The 11260-nt window shown below is 49.7% G+C and overlaps 2 protein-coding genes and 1 pseudogene across 2 annotated transcripts in view; all 3 read right to left on the bottom strand.

Moving 5' to 3' along the window:
• The window catches only part of LOC119299931, an 11567-nt gene extending 8031 nt beyond the window's left edge, over nt 1–3536 (bottom strand). The window contains exon 1 of the mRNA XM_037577040.1: nt 3403–3536. The gene's annotated coding sequence lies outside the window, so the exon portion shown is untranslated. The remainder of the gene's footprint in view (nt 1–3402) is intronic.
• Nucleotides 3537–3698: 162 nt separating this feature from the next.
• On the bottom strand, nt 3699–5700 carry LOC119299260 (annotated as a pseudogene).
• Nucleotides 5701–8985: 3285 nt separating this feature from the next.
• Nucleotides 8986–11184, bottom strand: LOC119297071 (WUSCHEL-related homeobox 5-like). The gene is made up of 2 exons (XM_037575015.1): nt 10710–11184; nt 8986–9763 (listed from the first exon to the last, which is right to left on the bottom strand). The coding sequence occupies exons 1-2, from the start codon at nt 11182–11184 to the stop codon at nt 9282–9284; spliced, it is 957 nt and encodes a 318-aa protein (XP_037430912.1). The 3' UTR covers nt 8986–9281.
• Nucleotides 11185–11260: the final 76 nt, after the last annotated feature.

The following is an 11260-nucleotide window of genomic DNA, read 5'->3' as shown; positions in this document are numbered from 1 at the left end:
TGTTGTCGGGCTTGCAACTGGCCCGCCCCCTCCGACAGAATAAAAAAGTCCAGTTGTGGTCGGGTTACAAGACATGTAGTTGCGGTCAGGTGCGACACTTGCAGTTGCATTCCTAGTGTCGGACATGCAACTGGTCCGCCCCCTCTCTCGCCGTCGCCTTCGAGAAAACAAAGGTCCAATTGCAACCATGTTGGGGGACATGCAGTTGCGGGCGGGTGTGGCTCTTGCAGTTGCGGGGATGTTGTCGGGTTTGCAACTGGCCCGCCCCCTCTACCGGCGCCCCTTTCGACAGAACAAAAAAGCTCAGTGGCGGTAGGGGTAGAAGACATGTAGTTGCGGTCGGTGCGACACTTACAGTTGCATGCCTAGTGTCGGACATGCAACTGCCCCCCTCTCCCGCCGCCCCCTCCGACAAAATAAAGGCCCAGTTGCAACCATGTTGGGGACATTGCAGTTGTGGTCGGGTGCGGCACTTGCAATTGGGGGGCTGTTATCGGGCTTGCAACTGGCCCGCCCCCTCTAGCGACGCCCCCTTCGACAGAACAAAAAAGTCCAGTTGTGGCCGGGTTACAAGACATGCAGTCGCGGTCGGGTGCGACACTTGCTGTTGCATTCCTAGTGTCGGACATGCAACTGGCCCGCCCCCTTCGACCAAACAAAGGTCCAGTTGCAATCATGTTGGGGGACCTGCAATTGCAGTCAAGCGCGACACTTGCAGTTGCATGCCTAGTCTCAGATATGCAACTGCCCCCTCTCCCGTCGCTCATCTAAAACAAATGTTAGTTGCATTCATTTGATTAGACATGCAATTGCACTCGAATTGCAGTTGCATGCCTAGTGTTAGACATGCAACTGCGTGTCTCTCTAGCCGTCCTCCGATAAAACAAAGTTAGTTGCAGTCGAGGGCGACACTTGCAGTTGCATGCCTAGTATCAGACAGACAACTTCACCATTTCTCACAGCCCACCACCGAAGAACACCAGGTGACCCTTCCTCAGATTGTTGTCTGCAACAAAGCTTCTCCACCATCTTCCATATATTGCACTTTGTTGAGGACCCTCACTTTGCACTATACGATCTTGAACTGGCCTCAAAATGTGAGATTCTCTCCCTTTACCGTTGTTGGAACGACCATTTTTGTTACATTTTACAACCTATTTTGTTGAAGACACACAAAAAAGTAAAAACTATATCATGACAAATAACTTAAAAATAAAATAAAAAGATAAAAAATAAAAAATAGATTTGCTGAGTTAGCGCTACATTTTTAAACTCCCATACGTAGATGCCAAAACCGTTACACTTACTCTTATGGTTGCAACGGTTCAAGCATACTTCATACGCCATCTCTTGAGCGCATAAAATAACAAAAAATAGGGATATTGACAGACATGCAACTACCCCATCCCGACAAGACATTAGATAGTTGCATGCCTAGTGGTAGACATGCAATTGCGTACCAACTACCCCCTCCCCTGATGAAACACCATATAGTTACAGTCGGGTTGAAGACGTATAGTTGTAATCGAGGCGGCTTGTCGTTGCATGTTTAGTGATAGACATGAAACTATGCCCCTCACCCCTGACAAAACACCACTGAGTTGCAGTCGCATTGAAGACATGCAACTATAGTAGGGTGCAATTGAGCAACCACAAATTTCAAAATAAAACTATTTTTAATAAAAAACATTTAAAACAAAATTACAAAAATGTTTAATTTTTTAATAAAACAAAAAATAAAATGAAAATGCAGTTGAGACAAATAATCAACGCGACAAGGAACACGGGCAAAAAATATTAAACAAATAATCAATGCAGTCACATATGGATGGATATACATGTAGCTGATAGTATGATTTTAAAAATGAAAAAAATAAATGTGAACAATTAAGAATTAATAAAATAAAAAATGAAAATGAAAAAACACACAAACATACTTCAAAGAAAGAATTATGAGAGAAAAGAGAACAAGAAAAGAATGAGAAGAATGGAAATAAGTAATAATTTTAGAAGAAGCAACAAAAATAAAATTCAAAAGGAAAACTATCCTTGAAATCCAAAATGAATTGGCTCAAGCCATTTTGAAAAAAAATAAACAATATTGCGACCGGAAAAAGGAAATGCAACATAAATTTGCACCAATCTTGACACATAGATTAAATGGTTTATCATATAACCAAATCTTATACGAGCAAACCTTGACATACATCATGGAGGAAAATAAAAAAACATGGAGAGAAATTAAGAGTGTGCATTGATCATGACATGCTAAAAGATATAGGGAAAGACACTGAGCGTGGAGGACACACATGCTAGTCTAGTAGAAAAAATGAGAAAAAACAAGACAACACGCTTCCTCTTTGCACTTTGCACGGTCTATTTCTAACAACAGCCCAACAAATAAACAAAAAGAAACAGGCTAGACGCATCATCCTAACAGGCCAATTTAAACCTGACAAGCAGCTAGCATAAAAGATATTCAATGGAGGCACCGACTGAGACTTGGATAGAAATCAGTCGACTGATTTTTAGTCCCTCCGCCTAACTTTATATTTATAACGCCACCTTAAAAACATTGCTATCATACAAAGTTAGGTCATTGACAAGGGTTTGGATGCAACCAGTTTGTGTCATGATTAGTGATGGTTTTTCTGAGAAGTTGTCCCCCAAGATGCAAAGCTGCAGATCAATTGCCATCAAGAGGATTTGGCAACTGAACCTACAACAGCTACAACAGATCTGTGGACAACTCGGTTGCCTTCTGAACATAATTTGTTGAACCCGACTCCGGAACCATCAAAGCTTGCTAAATGGGATGTAATGATGTATGGTGGCCTACCTACCCTGCCAAGGTTTAGCAAAGATACATCTATGCACGAAGTTCATCCAGACGGAAATGGAGAAGGGGGTGCAGTGGTGGCACGGCCTCACTCGTGGCTGCTTAACAGGGTGATGGTCAACTAAACATGGGCATTGCTGAGGAAGAAATGCAGTCAGTGGGGACAAGATGCTCCCATCCCCGGCAGCGGGGAGGGCATCAAGAAACCAGCCAAGCAGGAGGAGACTCGGCTAGCCTTCGCAGGTCTGGGGGCAGCAAGCTCGTTGGTGAGAGATGGCCGTGAGCGCGTCGGCGTAGAGAGTAGGCAGAGGAGGAGAAGGGAGACGCGGCTGTCGCCGTCGCCGTCGCTGGGGGGAGGTGTAGTTGCTCGGAGCTCGGTCGCCGGATCAAACCTGGCGAGATCAGTCGGATCAACCTCTAGGTTTCCAACCATTCCGGTAGGATCACGCCACAACGATCCAGTAGATGGAGGGGGGAAGAGGAGAGAGGAACTCGAGGTGGAGAGTACCCGCGGGACTCAGGGAGAGGGTTCGGTGACACAATGCTTAAGGGCGCCAGTGTACCTGGGGTTCTCGTAGCGGCCGACGGCGGGGAGGCGGCGGCGGCGGCGGCGGCGGCGACCTCTGGAGCGGTGTGGGAGCGACTGCTACGTCGATGCAAAGGATATCTCCGGCTGGTACTTTGCCCATGGGCCTGTTCGCTATTGGGTTGGGCTTATTCTGTGGCTTAGTTTCTTGAGGAAAGTATCGTTTTCCCCATGAAATCCTCTGCAATGGACCAATTTCCCCCTCAACTCTAATATTGGATCAATCAGCCCCTCAAATCTGTAAAACCGGATCAATTCTCCCCTAAAGTGGTTTCAGACTTGATTTGAAGTGGTTTTGACCCATACCATGCATTTCTCTGGATTGACGGTGCACTTCGCTTCATAACAGTTGGGTGGAGATGACTGCTTCAGTGCGTCGAGCTCGCCTCCGTGGCCGGCATGCTCGCCGCTCGTCGTCTTCTTGGTCTCCACTAGGCTGCTGCTGATGTACTCCTGCTCGATACCTACAACGACGCTGATGCTCCTCAAGAAGCTGTCCGCCATCGTGCCGCTGCTCAGGTCCGACCGTCCGCAAGGGAACCGCTCTGTGTGCCTCGCACCACCCGGACCGGTGCCCCGCTTGGCCGCCGTAGAAGATGAGGTGCATCAGCACCGTGGACGCGCGCATCCGGCCGCCCGCGATCACGCCCTTGTGCTAGGCCTGCATCCTCTTCCTCCGGCAAGCGGCGATGGTGTTCGAGGTGGCAGCCTTGCGGGCATCATTTTGATGAGCGTCTCTAGCGTGTCGGGGCTGTTGGACGACGGCGGCGACGAGATCTTGTCGGCTCCGAGATCTGTCATAGGCTGTTGCGGTGGAGACGGCTCGGGGCCCCGGTGCCGGCCGCATTTCTCGCCGGTCCGCGTGGCCGCGTTCGCGTTCGCCCCAGCGCCGCTGCGCGCGGCGGCCACCCAGTACTGGTCGAGGTCGAAGGAGCTCTAGTTCTTGCGCCGGCCGTGAGCCTTGCTAATGGCCGCTTTGGGCAGCTTGTTCTCGTTCCCGGCCTGGCAGCTCAAGGTGGAGGAGGACGAGGATGAGCAGGCGAAGGCGTCGCGCGGGTAGGCTGGCGCGGGAAGGAGGCGGAGCAGCTCGGAGCCCTTGAGCACGTACTGGGCACCGCTGGTAGGTGCACGGGATCGTCGGCGGTGAGTCGTGCCAGACGTAGCCGGTCTTGTAACTCTGCTTGGAGGACCAGGAGTAGTAGGCGCCCACCATGCCAGCGCCCCGGAGCACGGTCAGCCTAGTCAACGAGTTCAGTCAACGAGAAGTGCACGGTCTGGGTCCAAACCACTCAAAATCAAGTCCAAAACCACCATAGGGGGAAATTGATCCGGTTTTAAAGATTTGAGGGGCTGATTGATCCGATATTAGAATTGAGGGGGAAACTGGTCCATTAGAAAGGATTTCAGGGGGAAAATGATACTTTTCTCTAGTTTCTTTTTGATGGATTAATAATTCCGTGGCTTAGTGACCATCCCATAAAGCCCATGTAATAATGCCAGGACTGCGGACGTTTGGTTCCTAGGTGCATATACACCCAGGAATTACCACTCAAAAAAAAGGAATTGAAAAAATAATAATTACTGTATAAGAAAAGTCAAAAAGTTTAGAAGTACTTTTGAAATAAACTTGGCTTTCTTTTACACCATATGCAATTTTCGTAAACCAAAACCCAGCTGACTTCTGGGCAAAAAACAGAAACTATTGCTATATACAAGACACTATTCACACTATTTTAACCGAATTTTTGTTTTTTTCGCCATGAAGTCAAAGTTGGGTTTTAGTTGACGGAAAACTACATACTAGTGCAAAAGAAAGGTAAGTTACTTCTGGCCTTTTTTTAATTTATTTATAATTATTTAAAAAAATCAATTCATGGGTGTATATACACCCAGGAACCAAGGGGTATTCCCTTTTCAGCCTCAAATCCATCTCAATAGACCAAAAACCATATAATTTACACCATTGCCTTAAAAAAATATAACTTACACCAAATAAACATGTCAAAACCAGATTAGTCAAACCCCTGAGTGGTTTCATATCCTATAGATAGACGGTTTTGGTTTTGGCTAACTTGTCAAATATCGATTGGCTGATGTGGCAAGTGCATAACCGCACCGAATTCTCATTTTCTTATCCCATTCCCAAGAAACCTAGCGCCCAAAATTCTCGATTCAAAAGAACCTAGCGCCCAAAATTCTCTAGGATCTCATCATGGAGGAATCCTAGGATACTGATTCCTTTCCCGGGATTGATGGCGAACCACCAGTCGGCCATTGTGTCGAGGGACTTTTCATCAATCCTAACAGTGACAAGGGGGGGGGGGGTATGTGGAATTTGTAATCGAGGGGATGTCACATCAGGAGACCGGTCACAGAGACACACAATTTTATCTAGGTTCATACCGCCGATGAGGGTAAAACCCCTACTTCTTGCCTTGCTCTTTTCTTGTATATATGGAGAATACAAGAGATTAGAATGTCGGGAGAGGAACTCGGTGAGTCAAGGAGACTCGATGAGTTGTGATGGTGGAGATTCGAGCGTTAAGCGTCGAAATCCTTCTATGTGGTATCGCCTGGACTATGGCGTGGGATAAAAAGTCTCTCACTCTATGATGCCACTAGGGCCCCTTATACAACACAAGTTATGAAAGGCTTCCATGTCGTTGCGTGGGGGTGTGCATGGATATGAGTCTAGACCTGGTGTTGGTTTACAACATGTCTACGAGAATTTTCCTTCCTTGTAGAGCATTTTCCAGACTCCCTTTGTGTTGTGCGATGGTAAGCCTCCTCCTGAGGCGATGGCAATCCTTCTGGTGTTGGTGGGGTGTCCTGGGCTTTATGGGGCCCATCTTAATTAGCATCGAAGGTAGGCAGGGTGATAGTTGATTTGACTTATCATCAACGAGCTCCCCAATCAGTACTCATGTAATAGAACAAGGTTCGTGAGTAAGATTGATGTAAATACACATGGATTTTGTCGTCTTATTTTCTTGACTGCATGCAGTAGAACTTCCTCCCTTCATGTTTTGTTCTGATGCAGATATTCCTTTGATAGCATGCACGCAAAGAATTTTTGTATATGCCTTTATGCCGAGTATCCTTCATGTGCCCACAAGCGGAAGGGTTGGTGTAGGCGCCTTGTGTCGAATGATCTCCATATGTCGATAAGAAAAGACTCGATGTGGATGCCTTTGTCGAGAAAGGTGTTTAGAAGTGTGTGTTGCTTGTCCATGAGCTATAAATAACCTTTTTCCTCTGCGAAGAGGTTTTTAGTCCGGGGTGGCCTTGGTTGTTGAGTTCCCGAGGAATCCTTATAAGTGGGGCTACACGTGCCTTAATCGGGGTACGCTAACGTGACGGGCCATGATGATTACGAGTGCTGATGTCAAGAGGTGTCTCAAGATGCATTTGGCGTGACGAGTCACTCTGACTTCTCTTCTCGTGAGATGATTTAGTATCCTGGTCACTTTATGTGTATTCCTTTGGAGGCAGCAATTCCACTTAGATCTTTACCCATGTTCTTTAAATGTCTTCCAAATTCCTTCATCCCCCAGATCTAATGCACCTTGATAGTCAGTTGACCTTCTTGTTCTTTGGTGGTTGGCTCTCTGCCTTGCCTTCATGGAACAATTGGTGTGAATGTTCTTGCTATGGACTTTCTTCTTACTGTGATGGCCATGTCACTGCCTTCTCCTTCCATTACACCATTACATATCTTCGATGACATTGGAGCATCTCTTTGGGTGCGACCTTCTTCCCGGAGACATGCACTTTCGTGCTCCTTCTTGGGGCGAGAAGGGGGGGGGGGATGATCTATGGCTCCTCATCCTGGTAAGGCGGTGGTTAATTATGGTAGACGCGTTTAGGTATGGCTTTGGCCTTCCTCTTTCCTCCAGTGCGAAGGAGGTGCCTGATTTTTACCACATTTCTCCATACCATATTCCCCCCTTTTATTTCCTATACAAGTCCAATTTTGTGAGGGGTTGGTCCCAACTTTCCTCTGTTTCGGCGCTTCTTATACATTTCTGCTTCTAATTCTTCCTCGAGGGAGCCCATAAGCTAGCCCTTCTCTCCTCGCCAACCACATGCTTTCCTCTTTTTGTGGCCAAGGCTGGCCAACCATGGCTTTTCATCGAGATGGGTTTATGCGGAGCTGGGATGCCTAAAGCTGTTTTTTTGTCCGCAATACTTCCATCGATGGATATCTGATCCTATCCCAGATCCAGGGATGCAAAACCTTCTTTTTGATTCCCTAGAATTTGTGGGCAGTGGCTTAATTGGCGCCCACGTCATTGAGACTTTCCTTTGTCGCCATCTTTGACCTCTAAAGCGGCAGTTTCTGGCTACCTAGGAGTTCGCCACGAGTTATCGGCAGCCTGACCACGAGGGGAATGCACATGCCAGAGGTCATCATCAACATGGGTTGCAGAAGCGGAAGAAGGTCGGGCATGGGGTGGAGGAAGTAGATCTCATGAAAGGGTACGCGCCGCACCCAGTCGCTGGTGACGACGACAAGGAAGGGAAAGCGAGGTGGTCTTAGCCGTTTGAGCCACCGCCATAGGAGCGAGAGGTTGCTGCTAGGGGAGCCATTGGGGCACAACCTCCCAAAAATTGTATCACCGGGGGTGTGCAAGCCTCCTCACACGATGAGCACGTGTCGTCAGCCACCGGGGGACACACCACTAGCTGTCCAGCCCCTGAAGTATGGAGCTGCCACCTGCAGGCATGCACGTGATGGGTCGCTCCACGAGGAAGAGAGCCCGCCACCGTCGCCACTACACAAGCTTCGCTTGGTGGTGGCATCTGGCATCGGCGAGTGGAGGAGTAGGAGATGTTGGACAAGTGAAGTGCGATAAGGGACGACGCCCGTGCCGCCTAGGGTTAGACGACGTGGGGGGCAATCATAGTTTTGAATCTTGATCAATCATCAGTTTAACTTGTTATTTTACTAGGACAATTTAACTTATTTAAATTATGGTAATTGCGCTGCCTATCACCAGTAAGGAGAGCTCGAGCGCTCGTGGTACCTTAACAAACCAAGACGGTCACAAATTTTAGATCATTAAGCTTGACGTGCTCGAGCTTAACGAGCCAAGAGCCGGTTGATCTGCCCCTAATCGAGAGATAGCCTACATCCTAAACGAATGTTGAAGTTGAATTCCTAATTTTGCAGGGGATGCGTGCACAAAGCAGGCCATTACACCATGACAATGCACGCACATTTTATGTTCTGCTATGCCGACGGTAGCAAAACCTTGGCCAAACGACAATCCCCTGGTATTCACGTGAATGCATACAGACCGTAGCCGAATGGATGGAGAAAATCCTTTAACAGTCTTGCTAAGTCTCGGTCGACTAAGACTTAGTCAAGTCTCAATCGTTACTATATCCGTGAAATCTTACATTGAGATTCATGTAAAATTTTCATGAAGTATGTTATGTCATTTAATTGAGATTTGGTTAAATCTTAGCCGACTGAGACTTAGCCACACCCATCTTTTAACAACAACGTTAACTCCAATGATCGTTTAATAAAAACTCAACTCCATAGCCATATCGGTGCAGAAAACTAGAGCATGTATACGAAAACCAAAAACAGCACCATTACAAATCTTTTGGGACTTGTCCTGTTCTCCATGGCACACTACACTTCAGAAGATTTGTTTTTTCGAAAAGGGTAAAAGATCGGCGCATCACCCGTCTAGAAGATGAACCGAATATACCAAAACTAAAAATAGTTTGTCTGCCTACTTTGCTCCTTCAGTCGGTGTTCGGCTTACTGAACATTGTTGTTCTATGGTCCATAGGAATGCATGCGACAGGTTGAGCAAATCAGCAATCATGCATGCATCATCTTCAGCGGCCTACGTCGAAGAAGTCATACAGCGGCAGCGAGGCGTCGCCGCGGGGGCTCTCCGGCTCCCAAGAGAACGACCCCGACCCCGAGGCGGACGGCCCCGTCGGCGTCGGCGTCGCGAAGCCGGCGATCCCGGCGGGGCGCGGCTTCTCCGGAATGGCGAAGGTGGGGTGCAGCGGGAACAGGTTCAGGGTCTCGGGGCGGCGGGAGCGGGCGTCGGGCGGCCCGTGGGTGCCAGCGGCCGGAGGGAGCTGTAGCGCGCGCGGCTGCTGAGTACCGGCGCTGTTCGGAGCTGCTGCCTGGTGGTACATGGTGGCCTGTGCCTGCGTCGGGACCTTGTCATGCGCCACCGCCTCCACTCTCGGGTGCAACATCGGCGCCTGTGCCTGCGTCTGCATGTGGTAGGATGCACTCGCCGCGGCCTGTGTCGCCGCCACCGCCGCCGCCGCTGTCACGTAGCTAGGCTGCTGCCCGTACATCGCTGCCACCAAAAAAAGGAACATGGATCGAATGCAAACAATGTTAGAGCAAAGAACTACTACTTCAATACACAAAATTAGTGTTCATGAAACTCAATAAAATCTGTAAACAGAAGCAGCAGAAATCTATTCATTATTCATGGCCAGTTTGCACTAGTTACTACTAGCAGGGAACAAATCAGCATTGCTAAACAAACACACTGCTCGCTTCGGTCGTCCTACATGCATATAGGACTGGTGCCGCTTCGGTCTGTGAGTAAGCTAGGACAGTTAATTTCCTTCGAACCTGGGGCTGGGGCATGCATTGATCCATGAACAGTGGGCAGAAGATTAAAAGGGCTACTCACTACAAAAGGGTAGCAGCAGCGGACGCTACATAGGCGAGCTAGGCCGGCAGCGTACGTGCGTTAAATCGTGTGACCATGACTACGAGGGTTGTTGCCCTGCTCCACTGACACTCCACAGACCGCAGGGTCAAGAGGAGAAACGACAGGGCCATGCGTGCATGCATCGCATGCACATCGGAAACTGAACAACAACCAAGCAAAGCAAACCGTGTCGTGTCTCGTGTGACTCGTGTGCTTTCATACGATACGATACGAACCAAGGAACAGCACAAAACAGACGACGAATAGTACAGCCAGCCACCGTGTTGCATCATGCGTGCATGCATGCATAGCATGGATGGATCAACACCGAAGCATATCCATGCGTTATCGTCGTGTCCTGACCTACCACATTGATCAGCTTTGACCACCGCAGGCACGCATGGACGCCGTGGGTTGCAAATGGAAAGTCGTAGATGCAATCCATATCCTTTCCAGCTAGACCCCAAGTGTAAAGCTAAGCGAGGAAACGCGCAGGCCATGGACGGCTAATCAGTCAAGACGTACGTGCCAAACGAACGCGGCGGTGGATGATTCATGTGCCTACGTAACGTACGCGTACCTTGTCTGTTGCATGCAGGAGGAGCGGGAGGATCCGGCGTCGTCGCCGACGGCACGTGTGGCGGCGGATGCAGCGGGATCGGGGGCAAGGAGGGGTGGGCGGCGGGCCTGTGGAGCACGGGCAGCGGCTGGGGGCGGCGGAACTGCTTGGAGAAGTAGTCGAAGGCCTGCTGCTTCTGGCGCTGGCGCTGCCGGGCCTTGTGGTTCTGGAACCAGTAGAAGACGTTCTTGCCCTCGATGGGGCCGTGCTTCTGCAGCCGCGCCGTCACCTGCTGGATCTGCTCCGCGGTCGGGGTGCGCAGCCCCTGCCGGTACAGCCCCTCCAGCACGCTCACCTGCTCCTTGGTCGGCGTCCACCGCGCGTTCGCCAGCGCCGCCGCCGCCGCCGAGTTGGGCGACAGCGGCGGGGACGGCGGCGCCGCGGCGTGGGGCGGGGAGCGGGCGGCGGCCTGCTGCTGGTGCTCGACGCTCTCCATGGCGGCTAAGGAGGACGGATCTTCTCTGTGCCTGACTAGCTAGCCTGGAGATCTCTTCTCTGCATGAGGGTGGGTG

The sequence above is a fragment of the Triticum dicoccoides genome, chromosome 5A, assembly GCF_002162155.2.
Source record: "Triticum dicoccoides isolate Atlit2015 ecotype Zavitan chromosome 5A, WEW_v2.0, whole genome shotgun sequence".
NCBI lineage: Eukaryota > Viridiplantae > Streptophyta > Magnoliopsida > Poales > Poaceae > Triticum > Triticum dicoccoides.
The sequence above is the reverse complement of the archived record's forward strand: the minus strand, read 5'-3'. Positions and strand labels throughout refer to the sequence as shown.